The 22790-nt window shown below is 42.2% G+C and overlaps 1 protein-coding gene and 1 pseudogene across 5 annotated transcripts; both read left to right on the top strand.

The window, feature by feature from the left end:
* The first annotated feature begins 4 nt into the window (after window positions 1-4).
* On the top strand, window positions 5-9719 carry RWDD4 (RWD domain containing 4). Of its 5 annotated transcripts, XM_069573169.1 has the most exons (8): window positions 15-358; window positions 1724-1804; window positions 3791-3900; window positions 3985-4132; window positions 5289-5406; window positions 6258-6307; window positions 6447-6449; window positions 7878-9719. In XM_069573169.1, exons 1-8 carry the CDS (start codon window positions 335-337, stop codon window positions 7908-7910), a joined length of 567 nt encoding a protein of 188 aa, XP_069429270.1. In that variant the 5' UTR covers window positions 15-334; the 3' UTR covers window positions 7911-9719. The 5 variants fall into 5 exon arrangements, with proteins under 5 accessions (XP_069429271.1, XP_069429270.1, XP_069429268.1 ...); XM_069573170.1 differs by lacking the exon at window positions 6447-6449 and having other exon boundaries at window positions 5-358; window positions 6258-6311; XM_069573167.1 differs by having other exon boundaries at window positions 6258-6449; window positions 7878-7964.
* Window positions 9720-19681: 9962 nt separating this feature from the next.
* LOC138431002 (cytochrome c oxidase subunit 7C, mitochondrial pseudogene) lies at window positions 19682-19962 on the top strand (annotated as a pseudogene).
* The last annotated feature ends 2828 nt before the right edge of the window (window positions 19963-22790 follow it).

The raw sequence follows: 22790 nt of genomic DNA, 5'->3' as shown, positions 1-22790 counted from the left end.
CTCCGTGTCCTAGAGGAGAAGGAGCTGGGGGGGCGGGGAGAGGAGGAGCCAATAGGAGCAGCGAGAAAGAGGGGAGGGCGGGGCTTTTGCGGTCACCGCCCCGCCGCCGCTCCTCCAAGCCTCCCGGCGCCCCGGCTGCCGCGGCCTCTCGTCCGCAGTCAGCGGCCCGACTTCTTCGCTCAGCCCGGGCATCGGGGACGCGCGACTCTTCTGCCGCGCGAAGTGTGTGTCTCAGCAGCCCAGGGCGCCGGAGAGGGAGCGGCCCGGCCTCGGGGCCACGGCCCTTGCTTCCTTTTCGTTGTCACGAAACGCCGTGCATCCCGTGACCGGGGCGATGGGTGCCAACGAGGACCAGGAGGTGAGTCGGGGCAGGACGCCCCTTCCCCGCGCAGGCGCGGTGCCCCTCTCCGCCCGCGGGTGCCCCTCGCCCCCAAGGCGGCAGTCTGGTTGGAGCAGCCCCGAGTTTGCCAGCGTCCTGTGGGGAGAGGCCCCGGCACGCGTACCGGGGTGGGGGCCCACCTCTGCTTTTTCTCCACCACCACCCCCACCCGCCCCGCAGTTTTGGATTTTTGCAAAGCCGGGGATCCGCCCCCCACCTCCGGGTCTCTTAATAAGGGCGAGTGTCCTTGGCCCGCAAGCCGGTGCACTTGGTTGGCCTTAAACCCCGCAGCTGTTTAGCGCCCGCGTTCCGAGTTAGGAATCCCGGAGATGGAATCCCATCTCCTTTACATCTTAGAATCTGTTGTTGGCCGGCAGAGAAAGTTAATTGAGTTAGTTAAATTTCTGGTGCAGGGAAGTAATGATCCTAGTGTCTTCTGGCCGTATAGCTTGGTGGAAGGAATCATTTATCCACCTGATGGTTTTCCAGCAGATACGAAGTCTGTTTTGAGCATCCATGTACTAGGGTAGTTGTATGGTTTACACTCGGTATTTTCCCATGAAATGCCACTTTGACATTGAATCATATGACATGAGAGTTGGAAGGGATGCTCCAGGTCATCTCTAGAGGGAGCTTCTAAATGTGTAATGTGTACAGATGAGAAGAAGGGTCTACAAACATAAAGTGACAGTCCCAGGGCTGCACAGTGAGTTTGTGGTAAAATCAGGTCTAGAATCCCAGTCTCCTAGATAAATAATCCCAGTCTCACTCTTCATTTAGAATATACTGCTTGAAAGTTAGCACTTTTATCAGTACATGATAGAAGTAATGGTATCTCGGGGTTGGAAGTTACCTTTAAAGAAGACCCACAAGCCATGATGTCCAAATGCTTCTAAAATACTCTTGCCAGGTTAGTTTCTAAGCTAAGGCTTGAACAGTTCTTACTGTGAAGCGTGCAGTGTACAGTGTAATGTTCCTTCCAGTTTGGCCCGGGGACCACCACCTAGAACCATTTGGGCAGTTGTTAGTAAAACAAATGCCTGCTCTCTGTCTCAGATATACTGAAGCAAAATTCCTGCAGTGAGAACCAGATCTCCATTTAACAATAAAATTCGATTCTTCTTTCATAGGACCGATTTTCAGATGTTTGAAGACCATTTTCTTGCCCAGTCTTTCAGACCTCCTCTTCTCACGCTGACTGGTTCCTTTCAGCTTTTCTCCATTTGTTCATTCTTATTAGTTCCTTCAGGCTTCAAGAATTGTGTGACTGTGGACATAAATTTATGTTCTATTTCTAATCCATTTGTACGATTAAACAAAACCCTTTTAATTCATTTCTTTCAGATGGAACTGGAGGCATTACGCTCTATTTATGAAGGAGATGAAAGTTTCCGGGAATTAAGTCCAGTTTCATTTCAATACAGGGTAAGACCTGACATGAATAGGAGCACTTACTGCTTTGTTGGGAAGTTGTTTTTTTAAATGCTGTTTTTTTTTTTTTTTTAATTTAGTGGCTTACATTTACTATGTCTTTGGATTTGCTGACACATTTAAATGAAAATGAAAACTCATCACCATGACATCAGTTATTTTCAAACTTTGAAAACTTAATTCAGAAGCTTTTTCAAAGTAAGATAAATGTGTGTTTATTATAAGAGAAATATAAAATATTAGAAATGGAAGACACGTTAGAAATTGTGGTTTTTACCTTCTTACCTTAAAGATAGCATCTCAGCCCTGACTTCCCAAGTTTCCACAGCGATATTGACAAATGTTAGGGTTAAAATCCAGGTCTCTAGGCCAAGCCTAGTTTTCTTCTTACTGCTTTACAGCTTAGTAAAGAAAAGTTGATATTTTTGTAGTTCTATGTTATCAACATGTGTGAAAATTTTTCACATATAATGAAATGTCAATTTTTCTTTAAAATACAGGTTGCTTATAATTCTTTTTCGGCATGGAACAGCACCAGTATTTGATTTCATAAACAAATAATATAGACCATTTATCCAAATTGTTAAGTAGTGGTGGGTGGTAGAGGAAGTATTTTTTTTTGTAAAAGACTTAGGAAAGGTTTATGGTTGTTGACATTGTCACCATTTACAATAAATTGATCCTTATGCATGATTGTTACTGACCTCACAGGAAATAAATCCTTTATAGTTATTTCCTTCAGAAAGTCCCCTCTCTGCTCACTGCTTCTCAATTCTCTTTCAAGCTCCACAGTCCTCACACCACCCCACATACAGAACAACGGAGACTTAGTGGCCACTAGGCCCTTCTCTGCCTCCAGTCACCTGCCCAGACTTCCCCATCCATGGCCCCCCTACCCTAGCGAATGGGACAGCCCCCCGTCCTCCCCGTGTCTGCGCCAAACCAGCAGTTACTCACTGAGGATGTTGCAGGACATGTGGGTGTCCTGTCGTGTAGACACTGATGGATTTGTACGCAGTGAAGTGTGCGTAGTGTTCATTGTTGTATTCCAGCTTTTCTGTAAAAGTTTTCAAAATAAAAAGCTGGGGAAAGCAAAAGAAAAAAAAGAGATCTTTAAGCAGCTCAGGTCAAATAGGCTGTTTAAAGATATAAACTTCCAATTATAAGTCCTGGGGATATTGTGTACAGCATGGCGACTGCAGTTGATAATACCCTATTGTGTATTCGAAAGTTGCTAAGAGAATAGATCATAAAAGTTCTCATCATAACAAAAAAAAACTATAACTGTGTGTGTTGATGGATGTTAACTAAATTCATTGTGGTGATCATTTTGCAGTGTATACAAATGTCAAACCATTATGTCATATGCACCTGAAAATAACATAATCTGTGTCAATTATACCTCAAAAATAGAATAAACAAAAAGAGAAAAATTTAGGAGTTGTCATCCAGGCTAAGGCACTTCTTCCTTATCTCTCTGCCCTTTATTTCTCTGAATTTTACATTTCATTTTCTAGTTTCTTGGGATTGTGCTGATTAATGCCTATCCATTTACATGCTCTTAATGTCTATTATGATTTAGCAGCTGGAAAACTGAAGGGAAAGATGAGGTATTTCAAGTGTGTGGATTTTATCTATTCTCTTCCTTTTCTCCACGGTTGTTGTCCTCACCTTTGTCCTCAGTGATCTTTGATGGTATAAAAACTGTATGTATAAGACATATAGTTGCTGCTGGGAAAGACTGGAGGCAGGCCCTGGACATCAACCAAAGCTGTTAAAACAGGCTCAGAGCGGGTTAAAAGTCACACACGTTTACACTGCCCTCACCCCCCGGGTCTTAGCTCGTCCCCCTTGAACTTTTCAAAATAACGACATTTCCGATCTGATCACAAGCTTTTGAGGTCATCATTTTAACAATCATCATTTAATATTCTGCCTTTGTAGAGCTTTTTACAAGCCTAAGATTCCCCTTTTCTTCAGATAGGTGAAAACGGGGATCCCAAAGCCTTCCTCATAGAGATTTCCTGGACAGAAACCTATCCGCAGACACCTCCCATCATATCCATGAATGCCTTTTTTAACAACACCATGTGAGTACTGTTACTTTGTCATTTCAGTCATGGTAACTCCCTTTTTTACTTTTCTCTTAGCGGTGTATTTCTTGTGCATTGCAGATCGTCAGATGTGAAACAGAGCATATTAGCCAAGTTACAGGAAGCAGTGGAAGTCCACCTCGGGACGGCCATGACCTACACGTTGTTTGAATACGCCAAGGACAATAAGGAGCAGTTCATGGAGAACCACCATCCCGTTCATTCTGCTGTGAGCAGGGGATTCAGCTTTGCCACGTTTTGTTTGTTTTGGTTTTATGCTACTAGTGATTCATTTTTACTACTTATTTACTTATTTTTTTAATTGGAAGGAGACTTTGTTTCTGGTGGTTTTTTTAGTTTTATTTATTTATTTGGCCGTGCTGGATCTTCCTTGCTGCATAGGCTTTTCCCTCGTTGCGGTGCATGGGCTTCTCATTTTGGCAGCTTCTATTCTTGTGGAGCAGAGGCTCCTTAGCGTTTGCACGTCCGTAGTTGCAGCTCCTGGACTCTAGAGCAAGGCTCAGTAGTTGTACACAGGCTTAGCTGCTGCTCGACTTGTGGGATCTTCCCGGATCAGGGATCAAACCGGTGTCTCCTGCATTGGCAGGTGGATTATTTACCACTGAGCCTCCACCAGAGGCTCTAGGCTTCTAGAGGCTTCTAGGCTCTCTAGAAGGAGACTTTGTATTACGTTCAAAATGATAGTTACAGCTGGACCCTGAGAGGCAGCTAGAGAAGCAGAGAAGGCCGGGGACTCCTGCGCTGGGAACGAGACCATGTGGCCCTGCGAATGCCCTCTTTGCTGTGTGACTTTAGGCAGCTTTCTTAATCTTGCTGTGCTCAGTTTTGTCATCTGTAAAATAGAAGTTATAATAGTAGTTACTTCATAAGATTGTACTCAGAATCAAATGAGTGATATATGTACAACACTTAACAGCAGTGCTTGGCGCCTGGTAAGCATTTTCAGTTTTGTCTCTCTGACTCCATGAACTCATATAATTCATTTCCTCTGGGAACCAGAAGGCTCCAAGTAGGCACACGTGATTTTTCTAAAGACATATTTAAGCTTTCAAATAATAGCAAATGAACTGAGTTGTAAAATTACCTCCGCACTTCAGAGCTTTAGGATAATCCTGGTATCAGATCTTCTTTCTCAAGAAACTGGTGGTAACCGTGTAACAATATTATGTCCTTCAGTGTGAACTTTTAGGAGAGTAAAACCAGTCATGTGCTGAGCTTCCTGACCTGATTAATGAATATAATAATGAAGGATTCTTTTACTTCACAAACCTAAAAATTGTCAGCTCATTGCAGGATGTGGGCATATTTAGTTTAATTCAGTAAGTTTTAAGGCAAGAGTCTAAGAATTATTTCTTTTTGTCTAGACATCCATAAGCAATATCATCTCAGTTGAAACTCCTAACACAGCTCCATCAAGTAAGAAGAAAGATAAAAAGGAACAACTTTCAAAAGCCCAGAAACGTAAGCTGGCAGATAAAACAGGTTTGTGTTATTTTTCTTCTTTTATGATACACTTGACTGCTCTTTGATGTGATATGGGTGCCTAGTAAGTATTTAGATTTAGAATATCGGTTCTCTGCACTCTTTATTCTTAAACCATTTGGATCAGAGACAGTTTTAGGTCACAAATATATATTGAAAATATTTACTACTACTTTACTGAGCGACTGAACTGAATTACCACAAGAGAGAAGTATTTAAGAAGAAGGTGAAGCGGCAAAGTATGCATGAGTCTGCATACTGTCGAATATTAGAATAGTGAACAAATATGTGTCCTGCTGGTTCCCTCTCTGACATGTTTGGGATTTTCCTGTTTGTTTACCTTTATGACAGAAGTATATTGAAATTTTTTTTGAACTACAGCTTTCATTTGAAATGAAGTCTGGTCTACCATCAGATCATAACACAATAAATAACGGGTTTTTTCTGTAATTGATCTATTTATATAACTCAGAATAGCACAGTGACATAACTTATTAAGCGGGGACCTTGTATAAAGTAGGGAAGTTTCGCAAGGGCATCAAACTAATAAATTAGTTAGCTTCTCTTCCTGGCATTACCAGCTCACCTCCATCTTTTTTCTGTGATGTCAGGTTTTGTCTTGAATGGGAAGAGGATAAATAAGAAAGGCAGTACCTCTAAAATGCCTTGCAAGTACTCCCAGGGGAACAGTGCTTTCAGTGCACAATGATGATAAGCTGTTTTTCCACCTTAGTAATAAATGATTTAAATTTTCAATCCATTTGTGGTATAGAATAGTATAGAAAAATCTTATTTAAATTTAAGTATTACTGATTGGTCTTAGCAATAAAGTTACTGTTTTTCTCCTCTAGATCACAAAGGGGAGCTTCCTCGGGGATGGAACTGGGTTGATGTGGTGAAGGTTTGTAACATTTTGCTCTCCTCTTCAAAAGATTGTTACAGTTACTGCTGTCAGGTAATGAAATTTACTTCTTCCATTTTCTCCCCCATCAATCTTTGCATTGGACCGGGGATGTCTGTGTTTCCTTTCTGACGTTCAGCATGTAAGTATTTTTGAAATATCCTTTACATTTTTCTCTTCCCTAGCCCCTCAGTTTTAGGTTTTGTTTTTTTAAATAGTGGAAAATCTGTAGAAGTGAGTTTTAACTACAATAAAGTGTGACTGTTTATGTAAAACATGACTCTAAGGTATAGATAATATGCAATTTGAAGGAACAAGTCATGAAAAGGAGTGCTTTGATTTCTCAGTGGAGGTGAGGTACTTTTTTCAGGACAGACGCCTAAATGTGGCTGCCCGCCATCCTCAGGAAAGGCTTTTTGTTTCTGTTGTGCAGAGCTGTTTACTTTCCACTTGGGATTTTCGGCCCCCTCCTCTCAGTGCTTGTCTTGCATTCCTCGTCAACAGATCCTTAACACAGCGAGTTAATGCCCTATCTGGAACTTTGTGAAATGCATTTTCATGCCAATTATTGTCACTGTGCTGTGTGAAGTAATTCCTGTGATCCAAAATTAGGATCAATGAGGACCCACAAACACGGGTAATTTAAAAGCGGTGTTTTCGTAAAGTTTATTTTGAAGCCAGCTGTTTGGGCCTTTTCTATAGAAACTATTTGAAGCAATTTATGTGGTTCTAAAACCTAGTACCCAGTCATCTGAGAGTGAGGAGCCATGAACTGCACTTGGAATAAAGAAACTCCGTATGGACCAACCTCATATTCCTGCAGTTCGCTTTATTCTGCTTCAATAGATACCGTTTTGTACAAATTGAAGGTTTGTGACCATCTTGCGTTGTCAGATGAGGGTTTGTATTTTTCAGCAATGAAGTATTTTTTGATAAAGGTATGTGCATTGTCCTTTTACACATAATGCAACAGTATAGTGTAAATATAACTTATATTCACTGGGAATCCAGAAAATTTGTGTGACTTGATTTATTGTGATGTTTGCTTTACCGCAATGGTCTAAAACCCAACCCACAAGATTTGAGGTTGATCTTTATTTCTTATCGTCTTCTTGGGCAAGAGACTGACCCTGCAATTTAAGAGTTGTACCATTTTCAAAATTTTAAGAATTGCCTGGTTAAGATGATAAATCTTAATATTTTTTTACCACAGTTTAAAAATTTTAGAATTTATTGTTTTTTTTTTAAAATATGTATCATTCATTTTATAAATGGCACGTTTTGTATACTCTTGGTTCCAATTTATTTCTTGGAACGCTTTAAGGAATTTTTTTTCCTTTTTCTGTTGAGGTTATGTTATCAAACAATCCTGTTTAAAGTAGCTGAGCCTGAAGTTAAAAAGTATTAGTATTTCCACATGGTGAAATCTTTAGGTGGTACAAGTTACCTGAACCCTGTTGCCTGTTCTGTTAACTATAAATGTTGACTTTTGTTTTTAAGTGGAAAAAGTGAACTCAGATAAGATGATAGCTTAAACTTGTTGAATATTTGTTTTCATCTTTTTTTGTAGTTGAGCAAAACTGGCTCTAAAGACGATGAATAGCCCTTGGAATCTGAGACGAGGGAAGCGCATCCTTTAATAAGTAAATGGGGTTCCAAATCTTTCATTACTCTTTTCTGGTATTGAGGTAGCTTTTTATAAAACAATTGTTTTGTATGTTTCTTATGTAAAAAAAAAAATGTTTCAAGCTGAAAGTTCATGAAGGGTATCTGGTTGTATTAAATTATTTTCACAAACTTGCCTTAATAAAAGGTGAAAATGTTACTGTTTAGTATACTTTATGGAACCAATTATAAATGGACAAATACGAGGAAATACAAATAATCAATGGCAATTTATGGGATCTTATTCCAGTGGATGTGATATTTTTTAAAGGAGTTTCAAGCCTTTTCAAATTCTTATCCCAATGGAGAATAGTGAGTGAACAGTATGTTCACAGTATGATCCCTATTAACAGGCTTCTCGTCTTTAAGTCTTTTTTCCTTGTTTCTCTTAATTACTGAAGTGTAAATTGCTTCAGAGAAATTTAAATACTTTAAATTTATAAGTAATACGTAACGTATACGAACTTTGTATGTAATATTCTTTCTAGGTCCTTTTCATTTTTCAAGGGTGAACTGCTTTTTAACAAATGTATATCTGTTAATATTTTTGATTTGGGTAACGATGTTTGATCCTGAGAGCTTTCAATGATACATGGAATCAGAGAAAGGAAAAAAATAAAAGATCTGCCAAATACATTAGAAAATATTTGAATAGAAGTGCTGGTTCCTATTTAAACCATTTCTCTTTGCTGCATATACCTAGATGGGAGTAAAAGATGCCTTAATATTTAATTTTTATATTGTTAAAGACAGCGGTTTTAATAAATTCCTATTTATCCATTGTGTATTTTTAGTTGTTTGGTAACTGAGTTCTTCAAAGTGGTTTCACATAAAACCACATTTTAAGCCTTGTTGATTCTCTAGTACCCAAATGTGTGTCTCAGCCCAGGCATCCATGTACAAATAGACTTGGAAATCTTTCAAATGCTAAACTGTAGTGCTTGCTGGATTTTTTTTTTTTTTAAGTCATTAACAGAGGAAACTATTAGTACAGTTTTAGCAGGAAGTTACTGACATGTATGTGAGATAGCATATGCTCCCCAGCTTCACAAATACTTAGACTGCTGCCGTGGTTTCTGGAAAGGTTGGCTGTTGGTCCCTCAGGTTATACCTGTGCAGCTTGGGTCTGAGTTTCTAACAAACAGTAAACTTTTAAAGATGTTTCCTTAGCAAAAGAGCAGATTGTTGTAGCCATGGTTTTTGCTAGGTTCACATAGGCATCAGTTAAACCGCTTGAATTCTAACATAAGCATAACTACAGTGAATAAGCTCAGTCTCATTCTTAAATGCTGAATCACATTTTTATTGCTTGGATTAGTCCGATAGAGACATCGAAATTCAGGACCACTGGAATACGCTAACTTCGGTTTTCATGTTGTGTGCGTAGTTTTTGTTGTGCCAATTTGCTGGTTTTTTGAAGAAGCTGAAACTGCTACATCTGCTAGTGGGAAAAAATGCTTTGTTTTATGCAGAAGATTCTGAACTTATTCAGGTGTGTCATGGCTCATAGATTTCAAAGAATGATGCTAGTTAAATGCCAATGAACTATTTTTACTCTTTTTATATGAAATGTACAAATTCCGGGGGGTGATGGTGGCAGTGGTGCCTCTTACTACCTTATGTAAAACACTTGAACATTCTCATCAAGGTTGCCATCATCTGGTTAATACTCCCAGTATATTTTCTCAAAGTCTGTCTACGTAAAGTTGTATGGAGTGATGTAATAAGCAATAAAACCTGAATTTTACCCAGTGACATTTCTGTATGTTTTATTTCACGTCCCTTGAGAGAGAACTGTTGGTTTTATAACTGCTCTGACTTACAGTACAAGATGTACCATCCAGTTAGAAACGGTGTAAAATGTTGGATTCCCCCCCCCCCAAAAAAAAAGATATTTTAAATGAGCTGATGAGAGGGTAAGGAATACCCAGTGTCTAAAAAGTTCAAATGCAAGTTGGAAACCTTTGGTTCTCACAGCCGCGGGGGCCCAGAAGACAGGCGATGAGGTCCAGGATCAGCTCAGGGCAGAGAGACACACGCATGCACAGCACACGTGAGGCTGAGCCCTGGTCCTCGTGGGGCCCCTGGGGAAGAGTTCTTGTCTTGAACGTTGGCTCTGCATGGAGCGGTGAAAGTAGGTATACATACATGTGCTCTCCTGCAACTCATAGCAAGTTACCTCACTCTTGGGTTTCAGCCTGAATTCCTCCTCACTGTGATGGTGGTGGTATAATCGCTAAGTCATGTCTGACTCTTGCAACCCCATAGACCATAGCCGGCCAGGCTCCTCTGTCCGTGGGATTCTCCAGGCAAGAATACTGGAATGGGTTGCCGTTTTCTTCTCCAGGGGATCTTCCCAACCCAGGGATTGAACCCGAGTCTCCTGCACGGCAAGCAGATTCTTTACTGACTGAGCTGCCATCTCAAAAAAAAAAAAACAAACAAAAACAAAACCCTCAACCCAGGATGGTAAGGAGTGGGAAGAACCGCTGAGCAGCTGATAGGACCACAAATCTACTGTGGAAGGTTGAACCCACCCACAATCCAGACCTCCAAACAGAAGGTCTGTGGAAATAGAACAAGGAGTGTTACCTGGTAGGGATTACCAGGGGATCTATGATTCTGAATTTCAGTGTTTTTGACAAAATAAGTGATACACAGTCTATTGCAGGCGTCCCCAACCTTCGGGATCTAATGCCTGATGATCTGGGAGTAGAGCTGATGTAATGATAATAGAAATAAAATTCACAATACACACTCACCTGCCAGTCCATGGGAAGATTGTCCTCCATGAAACTAGGGAATTAAAAAAATACCAGTGGATATGACATGTAAGGTATTTTGCGGTGCTTAAGTATTATGTAAAATTTATTTCTTAAAGTCAGTAATAGTGAAACAAGTTTGAAAGCCACGGCTGAGAGCATATAAAAGATGAAACAAATTTTACATGAAGGCTGTTAATTTTCAAAAAGACAAAATGAGCCTGCCTTTCAAAGTGCTAAGAAGGTTCGTTGTTGATTTTTGCCTTATTCCTGAAGACAAATTAGCCACATTGCATAGTGTAATGGGAGAAGAGCAAAACATTTGATTTAGAGTAGGGTTTTTTAATGACTTTGTAAATTTGTAATATGAAAATCCTTGCAAGACAGTTTTAGCTTATATGAAGAACTGAAGAGAACACCTAAGAGCTAATACCTGAATAAGTAGATAAATAATTTTAATAGCTTTAATTTCATACAGATAAGAACTGAACATAAAATTATCAACTTTCCCACCATTTCTAGAGGAATGATCATTTTCTTCCTGGGTTTCCTATATCAATCCAGTTTTCAAAATAAACCTAAGAGAGAATTGTTGGCTTTATAACTGCACTGACTTACAAATGCAAGATGTAGCATCCAACTAGAAACGGTGCAAAATGTTGGACCAAAAAAAAAAAAGATTTTTTAAATGAGCTGAAGAGAGAGTAAGAAATACCTAGAGTCTAAAAAGTTAAGTGAAAGTTGAAAACCTTAAGTTCCCACTAATTGCTGACAAACACCATCTGTACCCAGTGATCCAGTGGTTAACACTGCCCTCCCAGTACCAGGGACCCAGGTTCTTCGATCCCCAGTAAGAGAACTAGATCCCATGTGCCAGAGCTAAGATCCAGTGCAGCCAATTTTTTTAAGAAAAAACGTACTTTGACAAATTATAATCTGCTTATCAAAGTATGAAAGTGAAAGTCCTCAGTTGTGTCCAACTTTTTGCAGCCACATGACTATACAGTCTGTGAAATTCTCCAGGCCAGAATAATGGCACGGGCAGCCATTCCCTTCTCCAGGAGATCTTCCCAACCCGGGGATCGAACCCAGGTCTCGCATATTGCAGGCAGATTCTTTACTGTCTGAGCCACCTATGGTGGCGATAAAACAGACAGGAAGCATCCCTGTCCCAGCCCTCTGTTGGGGAATTTGAAGTGACCTTGCACATTTCTCTGTGTCCTTCTGGATGCTATAAAAGATCTATTTCTGTGGGCTCCCACAAAGATTGGGCCTGTTGGGACACTTGTTGATACTTGAAACCACAAACGGTTCTGTATGATCAGTTCTTTCTTCTTTCATAAAAGAGCATGCAAGTTATAAAGTAAGGAATAAACTGTCCCAGTGAGAGAGTAGAGGATACAGATGAGAAACGTCTTGCTTCATGATTAAGTGGTTAGAAATTAACCTCTTAAGCTTTAATTGATGACGGCATTTAGAGCCCAGGAGATAAGGAGAAAGGTTTTCCTGTGTGGAATTGCAAGGGACCAGCGTTACCTCCCCGAGTGTAGACTGAAGAATCCTGTCCTCTAGCGCTTCGTTCTGCTGTGACTGCAAAGTGGTAATGTGTGTGTTTTGACAGAGCACAGTCAGTGTCCTGAGTCACTACCCACCTCATTTGGTGAAGGAACATACTTAAGACTCAGACCTTGTATCCTGGGAAAATCTGAGTGCCTCTGAGGTTTCAGTGGCAGCAAACTCTTGATAAATTCCTATATGCTTTTCCCTGTCTGCTTTGAACTCTTAAAATCACACCCTTTTCAAATTCTACCCAATAGAATGATTTTTTTTTTAAGCACAAATGTGAATGAAATTAAGTGAAACCTTTTCGTCTTTCTGTCCTGTGTCTCTGAAGATCACTAAATCTAGGATTTACAGGTTGGCCATTTCATTCGATATGTGCTGAATACACTAAATATTCCTTCCCTTGCAGGGGCTGCTCAAAGATACAGTTTTAAATTGGTGGTGGTTATTTATTCAAAGTCTCCATGATAACGAAGAAATCATAGAGTTTGGTTACAAGAACATCCACCCATCTGCTAAAAGAGAAGCTTCACTCCCACTAATTGCTGACAATGCCATCTGTTAAAATTTCCCCTAGTTTCTATCTTTTCCTCCAAGTCTGTTTTTCACTCGGAGTAAGGTGGACAGCCTCAAGAGGGGTTCCCCCCAGCTCTATTGAGCTGTAATTGACATATAACATTGTAGTTTGACACACTTATCAACACATATACACTTATATACACATATTTAACACTTCCATCTCTTCACATAATTATTTTTACGTGTGGTGAAAACATTTTAAGATCTATTCTCTTACCAACGTTCAAGAATGAAATCATCATTTTTAAGTACAGTCACCGTGCTGGACATTACTTATTCCTCTTATAGCTGGAACTTTGTTCCCTTGGACCAGCATCTCCCCATTTTCCCAACCCTCCAGCCCCCAGCAGCCACCAATCTACCATGTTCTTCTGTGCATTTGAGTTTTTCAGATTCCACATACACACCACACCGTAGTTGTCTTAGTCTATCTGGCATTTCATTTAGCACAATGCCCTCAATTCTATCTGTGTTGCTGTAAATGGTGGGATTTCCTCTTTTTCATGACTGAATTATACTCCATCACATAGAGGGCTCTGAGCTGAGGAGTGAGACAGGATGACTTTTGTTTGAACTGTTTATTGTGGCTTTAGTGTTGGGAATGAACTGAAGCTGGAAGGCAGGCAGGGAGAGACCAGTGGGGAAGCTGTTGCAGAAATGTGGAAAAGTGAAAGTGGAAGCTAGTTGCACAATCATGTCCGACTCTTTGCAATTCCATGGACTACAGCCTTTCCTGCTCCTCTGTCCATGGAATTCTACAGGCAAGAGCACTGGAGTGGCTGGCCATTTCCTTCCCCAGGGGATCTTCCTCAAGTGGGGATCGAACCTGGGACTCCTGCATTGCAGGCAGATTCTTTACCAACTGAGCCAGGAGGGAAGCCTGCAGAAATGTGGATGGAGATATCAATGGCTTGAACTAGGGTGAGGGGGTGGAGGTGGGTGAGCAGTGATCAGCTTCTGAATGTGCGTTGAGAGAACTGCCACAGGGCTTGCTCACAGATCGGATGAAGGAAGTAGGAGAAATGAATAGACATGCATCAGTAAGGACTCCAAAGCTTTTGACCTGAGCAACTGAAATAAATTTGGCTTTTGAAATAACAATTCTCCCTAAATTATCCTATAAATGTAAGGTAATCTCAGTGATTCCAATATTGCATAGGAACCTGGAATGCTAGGTCCATGAATCAAGGTAAATTGCAAGTGGTCAAACAGGAGATGGCAAGAGTGAACATAGACGTTTTAGGAATCAGTGAATTAAAATGGACTGGAATGGGCAAATTTAATTCAGATGACCATTATATCTACTACTGTGGGCAAGAATCCCTTAGAAGAAATGGAATAGCCATCATGGTCAACAAAAGAATCCAAAATGCAAAAAAAAAAAAAAAAGAATCCAAAATGCAGTACGTGGGTGCAATCTCAAAAACGACAGAATGATCTCTGTTCATTTCCAAGGCAAACCATTCAATACCACAGTAATCCAAGTGTATACCCCAACCACTAATGCTGAAGAAGCTGAAGTTGAACGATTCTATGAAGACCTACAAGACCTTCTAGAACTAACACCAAAAAAGATGTCCTTTTTATCATAGGGGACTGGAATGCAAACATAGGAAGTCAAGAGATATCCAGAGTAACAGGCAAATTTGGCCTTGGAGTACAGAATGAAGCAGGGAAAAGGCTAACAGAGTTTTGCCAAGAGAACGCACTGGTCATAGAAAACACCCTCTTTCAACAACACAAGAGAAGACTCTACACATGGACATCACCAGATGGTCAATACCAAAATCAGATTGATTATATTCTTTGCAGCCAAAGATGGAGAAGCTCTATACAGCCAGCAAAAAAAAACAAGACCAGGAGCTGACTGTGGCTCAGATGATGAACTCCTTATTGCCAAGTTCAGATTTAAATTGAATAAAGTAGGGAAAACCACTAGACCATTCAGGTATGACCTAAATCAATCCGTTATGATTATACAGTGGAAGTGACAAATAGATTCAAGGGATTAGATCTGATAGACAGAGTGCCTGAAGAACTATGGGTGGAGGTTCATAACACTGTACAGGAGGCAGTGATCAAGACCATCCCCAAGAAAAAGAAATGCAAAAAGGAAAAATGGTTGTCTGAGGAGGCCTTACAAGTAGCTGAGAAAAGAAGAGAAGCTAGAGGCATAAAAGAAAAGGAAAGATATACCCATCTGAATGCAGAGTTCCAAAGAACAGCAAGGAGAGATAAGAAAGCCTTCCTCAGTGATCAATGCAAAGAAATAGAGGAAAGCAATAGAATGGGAAAGACTAGAGATCTCTTCAAGAAAATTAGAGATACTAAGGGAACATTTCATGCAAAGATGGGCAAAATAAAGGAAATGGTATGAACCTAACAGAAGCAGAAGATATTAAGAAGAAGGGGCAGGAATACACAGAAGAACTATGCAAAAAGATCTTCATGACCCAGATGACGATGGTGTGATCACTCACCTAGAGCCAGACATCCTGGAATGTGAAGTCAAGTGGGCCTTAGGAAGCATCACTGTGAACAAAGCTAGTGGAGGTGATGGAATTCCAGTTGAGGTATTTCAAATCCTAAAAGATGATGCTGTGAAAGTGCTCCACTCAATATGCCAGCAAATCTGGAAAACTCAGCAGTGGCCACAGCACTGGAAAAGGTCAGTTTTCATTTCTATCCCAAAGAAAGGCAATGTCAAAGAATGTTCAAATTACCACACAATTGCACTCATCTCACACACTAGCAAAGTAATGCTCAAAATTCTCCAAGCCAAGCTTCAGCAATACATGAAGCCAGGCTTCAACAGTACGTGAACCGTGAAATTCCAGATGTTCAAGATGGATTTAGAAAAGGCAGAGGAACCAGAGATCAAATTGCCAACATCCATTGGGTCATAGGAAAATCAAGAGAATTCCAGAAAAACATCTACTTCTGCTTTATTGACTACGGCAAATCCTTTGACAGTGTGGATCACAACAAACTGTCTTAAATTCTTCAAGAGATGGAAATATCAGACCACATTACCTGCCTCCTGAGAAATCTGTATGCAGGTCAAGAAGCAATAGTTAGAATTGGACATGGAACATTGGACTGCTTCCAGACTGGGAAAGGAGTACACGTCAAAGCTGTATATTGACACCCTGCTTATTTAATGTACATGCAGAGTACACCATGCAAAATGCCAGGCTGGCTGAAGCACAAGCTGGAATCACGATTGCCGGGAGAAAGATCAATAACTTCAGATATGCAGATGACACCACCCTGTAGCAGAAAGTGAAGAACTAAAGAGCAGAGTGGAAAAGTTGGCTTAAAACTCAACATTCAAAAACTAAGATCATGGCATCCAGTCCCATTACTTCAAGGCAAATATATGAGGAAACAATGGAAATAGTGATAGACTTTATTTTGGGGGGCTCCAAAATCACTGCAGATGGTGACTGCAGCCATGAAATTAAAAGACATTTGCTCCTTGGAAGAAAGCTATGACAAACCTAGACAGCATATTAAAAGCAGAGACATTACTTTGCCAACAGAGGTCCATCTAGTCAAAACTATAGTTTTTCCAGTAGTCATGTATGGATGTGAGAGTTGGACTATAAAGAAAGCTGAGTGCTGAAGAACTGATGCTTTTGAACTGTGGTGTTGGAGAAAACTCTTAAGAGCCCCTTGGACTGCAAGGAGATCCAACCAGTCCATCCTAAAGGAAATCAGTCGTGAATATTCATTGGAAGGAGCGATGCTGAAGCTGAAGCTCCAATCCTTTGGCCACCTGATGCAAAGAACTGACTCATTTGAAAAGACCCTGATGCTGGGAAAGATTAAAGGCGGGAGGAGAAGGGGATGACAGAGGACGAGATGGTTGGATGGCATCACCAACTCGATGACATGAGTTTGAGCAAGTTCTGTGAGTTGGTGATGGACAAGGAAGCCTGGGGTGCTGCAGTCCATGGGCTGGCAAAGAGTCAGACAGGACTGAGAAACTGAACTGAATCTCAATGAACTTGCAACTTGATTTTTTAAAAGAAAAACAAACAAACAAACAAACAAGCTTTTACTGAAGTTCTTAAGGAAAATCATGCAAATTGTATACCCTACAGCCTACTCACCACCAGAAATTCAGTTTGCTTGCATCCATCACCATACAGTAGAGACGTTGACCCATTCTGCCCTCCCCACCCGAGACCCCTGCCACCCTGGTAACTGCTACTCTGGTCTTGATATCTATATGTTTGTTTGGTTTGATTTAGTTTGACTAATACATTTTTCCGGACCTATGTTTCTTTTAACTGGTTCACAACCCAATGCATGAGTGGGTATAAATTCAATTTTGCAGACTTCCAACAGATTTTTTTAATGAACAGAGTAGAATAGATCAGAATACAATATACATTCTAAGAGTAGATAATGGTCTGTGGGACATTTCCAGCTTGCTTTAGAACCAGTGAGTATTTACACACTGGGCTGTGATAGAAAATGTTCTGTGAGTTCTATTTTCTAAAAAAAATTGAAAACCACTTTTCCAAATCCTAAATTGTGGCTTGCCTTGAATGCCTGTGAGGACTGCAAAGGAATCTGATCAAATAATCCTGTATTTAACCAAAACAGTGCTTAGCTGAGACCAAGATACAGAAAGTCAACAGGGGTGAATTCTAACAAACCAGCCAACCAGAGCATGTCCAGGGTGCTTTATTCTGATACAGTTTATCCAATAGAGTCCTACAGTTCATTAAGAGATGGCGAGAAACACATTCTACCACTTGCATTGTCAACAAATGGATCCTTGCTTGACATTTTTACTTTCCTTCGCATTTAGAGCAGAATCGTGCATGTTATTTAAGCTTCCTGTGTCTTTGGTGAAAGTGAAGTTGCTCAGTCGTCTCTGACTCTCTGTGACCCCATGGACTGTAGCCTACCAGGCTTCTCTGTCCATGGGATTTTCCAGGCAATAGTACTAGAGAGGATTGCCATTTCCTTCTCCAAGGGATCTTCTCAAACCAGGGATTGAACCCTGGTCTCCAGCATTGTAGACAGACACTCTACCGTCTGAGCCACCAGGGAAGTCCTATTTAAGCTTCCTGTGTCTTTAACAAGCTGCAAAATTCGTGTCCCACTGCTTCCTACCTGAGCTGCCCCTCTGAGTCATTCTGACCACATCAAGCTTTACGGCAGAATCCCTACTTTACTACTAGGCTGAGTCAGTGATTAAAAAACAGAAATATACTCCGTTTTGCAGCCCACATAGCGAGTCTGCTGGCAAAAGGAGAAAGTCATTCCAAAGCATTCCAATGATCAGTTTAGCATTTCTTGCTCCGCTTTCCCTAAATCTCACCCTTCAATAATGTCTCTTCCCTACGTGTGGTTTCCTCGATCAGGGAAAGAACTGCTGAGTGACAGTATTCAGTCGGCAAGGCCTGTCCGGTGTCTCCCTGAGGCCCCAGTCCCAGGCCCGGCTGCAGAGGCGTGCTGGAATCTGGGTCATTCCCAGGTGACATGGACTCTGACCCTCCTCCCTGGGCCATGGGGCCGAGGTAGGTTCTCCAGCACTTGTCTTAACTTCTCTCCCCACTGAGGATTATTCTTTCTTGATCTTCATTGATAACTCAGCAGAAGTTGGTTTCTGAGAGGATTTCCAGTTTAGATCAGGAAGAGGCAGTCTGTGGGCACTCATGTCAAAGATTCCAGGACTGTTCATCAGCTCAGCACTAGTGTAGGCAGCCTCAATAAAACCACAGAGAGAGAAATGTGTGTCCCCCCTCCCTCTGTCCCTCCTCTGTGCTTTAGGACACTCAGTGCCCACGTGCTACTTTATTCTTGTTGTTTAGTCACTAAGTCGTGTCCAACTCTTTGCCACCCCATGGACTGGAGCCCGCCAGGCTCCTCTGTCCATGGGATTTCCCAGGCAAGCTTACTGGAGTGCGTTCCCATTTCCTCCTCCAGGGATCTTCCCAACCCAGGGATCGAACCTATGTCTCTTGCATCTCCTGCTTGGCAGGCAGATTCTTTACCACTGAACCAAATGCTCCTAGGAAACCTCACAATTTCCCACTTCCCTTCCCCCTCCTCCCACCTGCCCATGTCCTAAGTTCCACGTTGATTAAATGCCACTCCTCAGTCTGGGGGGAGACCACTTGCTTAACATAACGCATCTCCCACCGTCATGTGACCCGGGTTGCAGCTGTACTCAGGTCCACCTGTGTTCACTGCTGCACCAAGTAAAAAGATCCTCATCCTAGCCAAGGCTCACCTCCCCTCGTAGGTTCTAAATCCCGTTGCCTCTCACGCTCTTCAGGACACTGCCGTCACCCCTTTCTCTCTGCAGCACCAGTTGCTGCCTACTAGATCCTTCCCTTTTGCCAACAAGCGTGTTCTCTCTCCTCTCAAACGAGAAAATCCCTTCTTTGACCTCCCATCTGTTTCCGCCTCAGTGGTCCCATTTCTCTACTTACCCGCACATCAAAGCTTCTCCTTAATAACTGACCTTTATGCCCAGTGAGTCGCAGCCCTGTCCATCTCCACACAGTGTTTTCATTCCCATTTTACAGTGGATCCATTCACTCCAGATTGACTGTCACTTGCCCAGGCCTGTGTCTTTCAAGCATCACAAATAGACAGCCTTTTGGTTCCTCCAAGTACCTGCCCAATGCACCGTGCTGACCAGCAAGCTTCTTCCTTGATTCAAAGAGAGACACCTTGGCAGTTAGAGGAGCAAGGTCGTGAGGCAAGGAGTGGTAGGTTTGCAGCCGTCGTTTCTTCTGCCTCCGGTCTCTGGATCTTTTGTAGAGCGTCCAACAGCGCTATGTTGGGACAGAGCATCCAGGGGTTCACAATCTCTGTGGTTCGTCGGAGCCACTATGAAGGGTCCAGGAAAGAATATACCATTTTCAGTGGAAAACAAGTGGAGGTTACTAGCTATGATGACTTTGTTCTTTGGGTCTGAATTTGCTGCACCTTTCTTTATAGTAAGACACCGACTGCTTAAAAAGTAATCCATGAGACAGATAGGAAGAGGAGCATATTAAGAGGTGCAGTCTCTTAAAAGGATCAATCCTTTAAACTCAGCATCCTAGATATGTTTGTAAATAAACCATAAATCCTTAATGCCTCTTCTCTGAAATATGGAACATGATAACTGAACATGTGCTTACATTTTGTTTGGGTAATATTGCTTAATTAAATATGTATTTGATTTAAAAAGAGAGAGAGAGATAGACACCTTCACATACTCAGTGGCTTCTGGAAGGCTTGTACTGTCCTGGCAGTTCTGGAAAACTGGCAAGCCTGACCTCGCTGGCTTCTGGACATCTACTGAAAACCAGGGAGTGTCCAACCCCACAGGGGATCAAAGTCAGGTCTGCCTTCTCTAGAATGAATTCATTTTCTTGTTTCATATTCCTTGGGAGAGCCCTACAAGTTGGCATTCAGCCATGAGGACAGATGGCCTTTATTTCAGCAAACCTTTCTGGCGGAGCGCTTGTAGGAGACGTGCATCACAAATAGGTCCAGCTTCTGTAGAGAAGAGAAAGACACGGCCCAGAAAGTCCTCAGGAGTGCCAGGTAGTGGCTCTCCATCCTCACCCTGAGCACAGTTTGTCCCTCCTTGTCCCAGCCCCTCAGTCTGAAATAATCATCCAGCTCCTGGGTTCCTTCACCCTCCCCTAAAAATAGCTCAAGAACAGTATCCTCCTAGAAACCTAACTCTCCCTGAAATCTACACACAATGCAAATCCATTATCCTTTCTTCAAGCCACCATCACCCTAAAGATGTGAACAGTGTGAGACTGCAAACAATAGGAAGCCCAGAAATGCAACATTCAAGGTAACCCCATGCTATTGTGAGGTTTGGTCTAGCCCTACGTGCGTGCGTGCGTGCTCAGTCACTTCAGTCGTGTCTGACTCTTCTGCAATCCTAAGAAATGTAGCGCACCGGGTTCCTCTGTCCATGGGATTATACAGGCAAGAATGCTGGGTGGGCCTGCCATTTCTTCCTCCACGGAGGAGGGATCTCCCCGACCAGGGATCGAACCTGTGTCCCTGCAGCTCCTGCATTGACATGCAGAATCTTTACCACTGAGCCACCTGGGAAGCCCTGGTCTGGCACTACTAACAGCAGATAGTAAACAGTGAAATACAGTAGGACTCAGAGAGATGCTCTTGCATTTTGTCTTCCAACCAAGAACCAAGATGCTATAAGGTTTGAACTTGCTGTGGTGTGCCACCTTGTGATCAAAGGAGAAAAGAAAAGAAAGTGAAGTCACTCAGTCATGTCTGACTCTTTGTGACCCCACGGACTGTAGCCCACCAGGCTCCTCCATCCATGGAATTTTCCAGGTAAGAGTACTGGAGTGGGTTGCCATTTCCTTCTCCAGGGGATCTTCCCGACCCAGGGATCGAACCGGGTCTCCCGCATAGCAGGCAGACGCTTTACCATCTGAGCCACCCGGGAAGCCGCATGATCAAAGGAGAGACAGATGGTAACAAGGACTGGACGCTTAAAAGCATACAGTGGCTTGGCAGTCACAATATGAATGAAGCTGGTTGACTTTAGGAAAGGCAATACAAAGCATTAAGGAAGGACACTTTCTACTGGGTCTCTGAGTCCGAGACCGCTGGGGTGATGGGGAGCACACAGGTCTGCAGAGCAAGAAGTTAGCAGCACGGCTTGACTCCAGCCTGTTGTTGCCATGGGAGAAGAGTGGAATATTACCAGGTCTTTCAAGAAAAGTCCAAAATCTGTATTTTTAGATTGGGCCTCCTGAATTCAAACATAGCTGATTAAAATATATTTAAAATAGGGCAAATAAACCTAGCCATGGGTTAGGGCCCTTGGCTATGAAGTTTGCGATGCCCGCAAAGCAAGGCCATCATGTGTGTTTATGCCTTGCACAGGCCTCAGGTTGGGTTAAATTCCATGCCGATCACCAAACTGCCTGGCCCAGCTTCTGACCACCTTCCACCGGTGTGGGAGAAGGAAAATGCTTTTCCGGTTGGTCTACCAAAAGGAGGGATCCTCTCTTCTTAGGGGTCGCAGAGTTGCCTGTATGTACCAGCAGTGATCTTGCAGCAAAGATAAACAACAGAATGGTAAAGTTACTTGGGCTTCCACGGTGGCTCAATGTAAACAGTCGGCCTGCAATGCAGGACACACAGGAGACGCATGTTCTGTCCCTGGATGGGGAAGAGTCCCTGGAGCATGGCGCTCCAGTATTAGCAATGCACTCCAATATTCTTGCCTGGAGAATCCCATGGACAGAGGAGCCTGGCAGGCCACACACAGTCCACGGCGTCACAGAGTCAGACGCGACTGACCACAGCACAACAACCAAGTTACTTTGGGGTTTCCTAGGACACATGACTTTCAGTGATAATGCTGGAAAATCCACAAACTGGTTGCTCTATGTACGACTGTGGCCAGACTGTTTCTGGGGTTCATTTTTTTGGTTCTGAGTATAGCTTTGTTTCTGTCTGCACAAGGTTTTATGTTGAAAATAAACAGAAATGCTTTTGCTTGTAATTACAACTTACAGTAAATTTTATGGAGGAAAAATCAGGATCTGCTGAGATAGATTGACAGGAAGGTCTCACTCTAGTTTGGGAATGGCCAGGTAAAGGGGGTGAGTTTATTCCAGGAAGAGAGAACGAGGAGTTTTTCCTCGCCCTTGAATTCCCCAACTTTACACCAGAAGAAGCCCCCTCTTTGGGCCCCTGGGACTCTGATGTGCCATTATGGGGGCTGGGTGAGATGTCCAGAGCTGACCCGCTAATGAACATCAGCTGTTTTGATTATCATTAGTAGGTTCTAACAGTTGACCCCAAAGCTGCATTTTTTGACTCACTCTCTCACTTTACAGATGGTTTTAACTTTGCCATTTGTATCTTTTTCCCCTAAACAGCTATTGGGGCGGGGG

Source organism: Ovis canadensis, chromosome 26 (assembly GCF_042477335.2).
Source record: "Ovis canadensis isolate MfBH-ARS-UI-01 breed Bighorn chromosome 26, ARS-UI_OviCan_v2, whole genome shotgun sequence".
Lineage (NCBI taxonomy): Eukaryota > Metazoa > Chordata > Mammalia > Artiodactyla > Bovidae > Ovis > Ovis canadensis.
Note: the sequence above shows the minus strand (reverse complement) of the source record. Positions and strands in the feature narration are given on the sequence as shown.

Excerpts from the sequence above, each read along its gene's own strand:
- RWDD4 (XM_069573167.1), top strand. The coding sequence starts at position 335 with ATGGGTGCCAACGAGGACCAGGAG. Across the intron at positions 4,133-5,288 it reads ACCATCCCGTTCATTCTGCT|ACATCCATAAGCAATATCAT; the intron begins GTGAGCAGGGGA and ends CTTTTTGTCTAG. Across the intron at positions 5,407-6,257 it reads TAAGCTGGCAGATAAAACAG|ATCACAAAGGGGAGCTTCCT; the intron begins GTTTGTGTTATT and ends TTTCTCCTCTAG.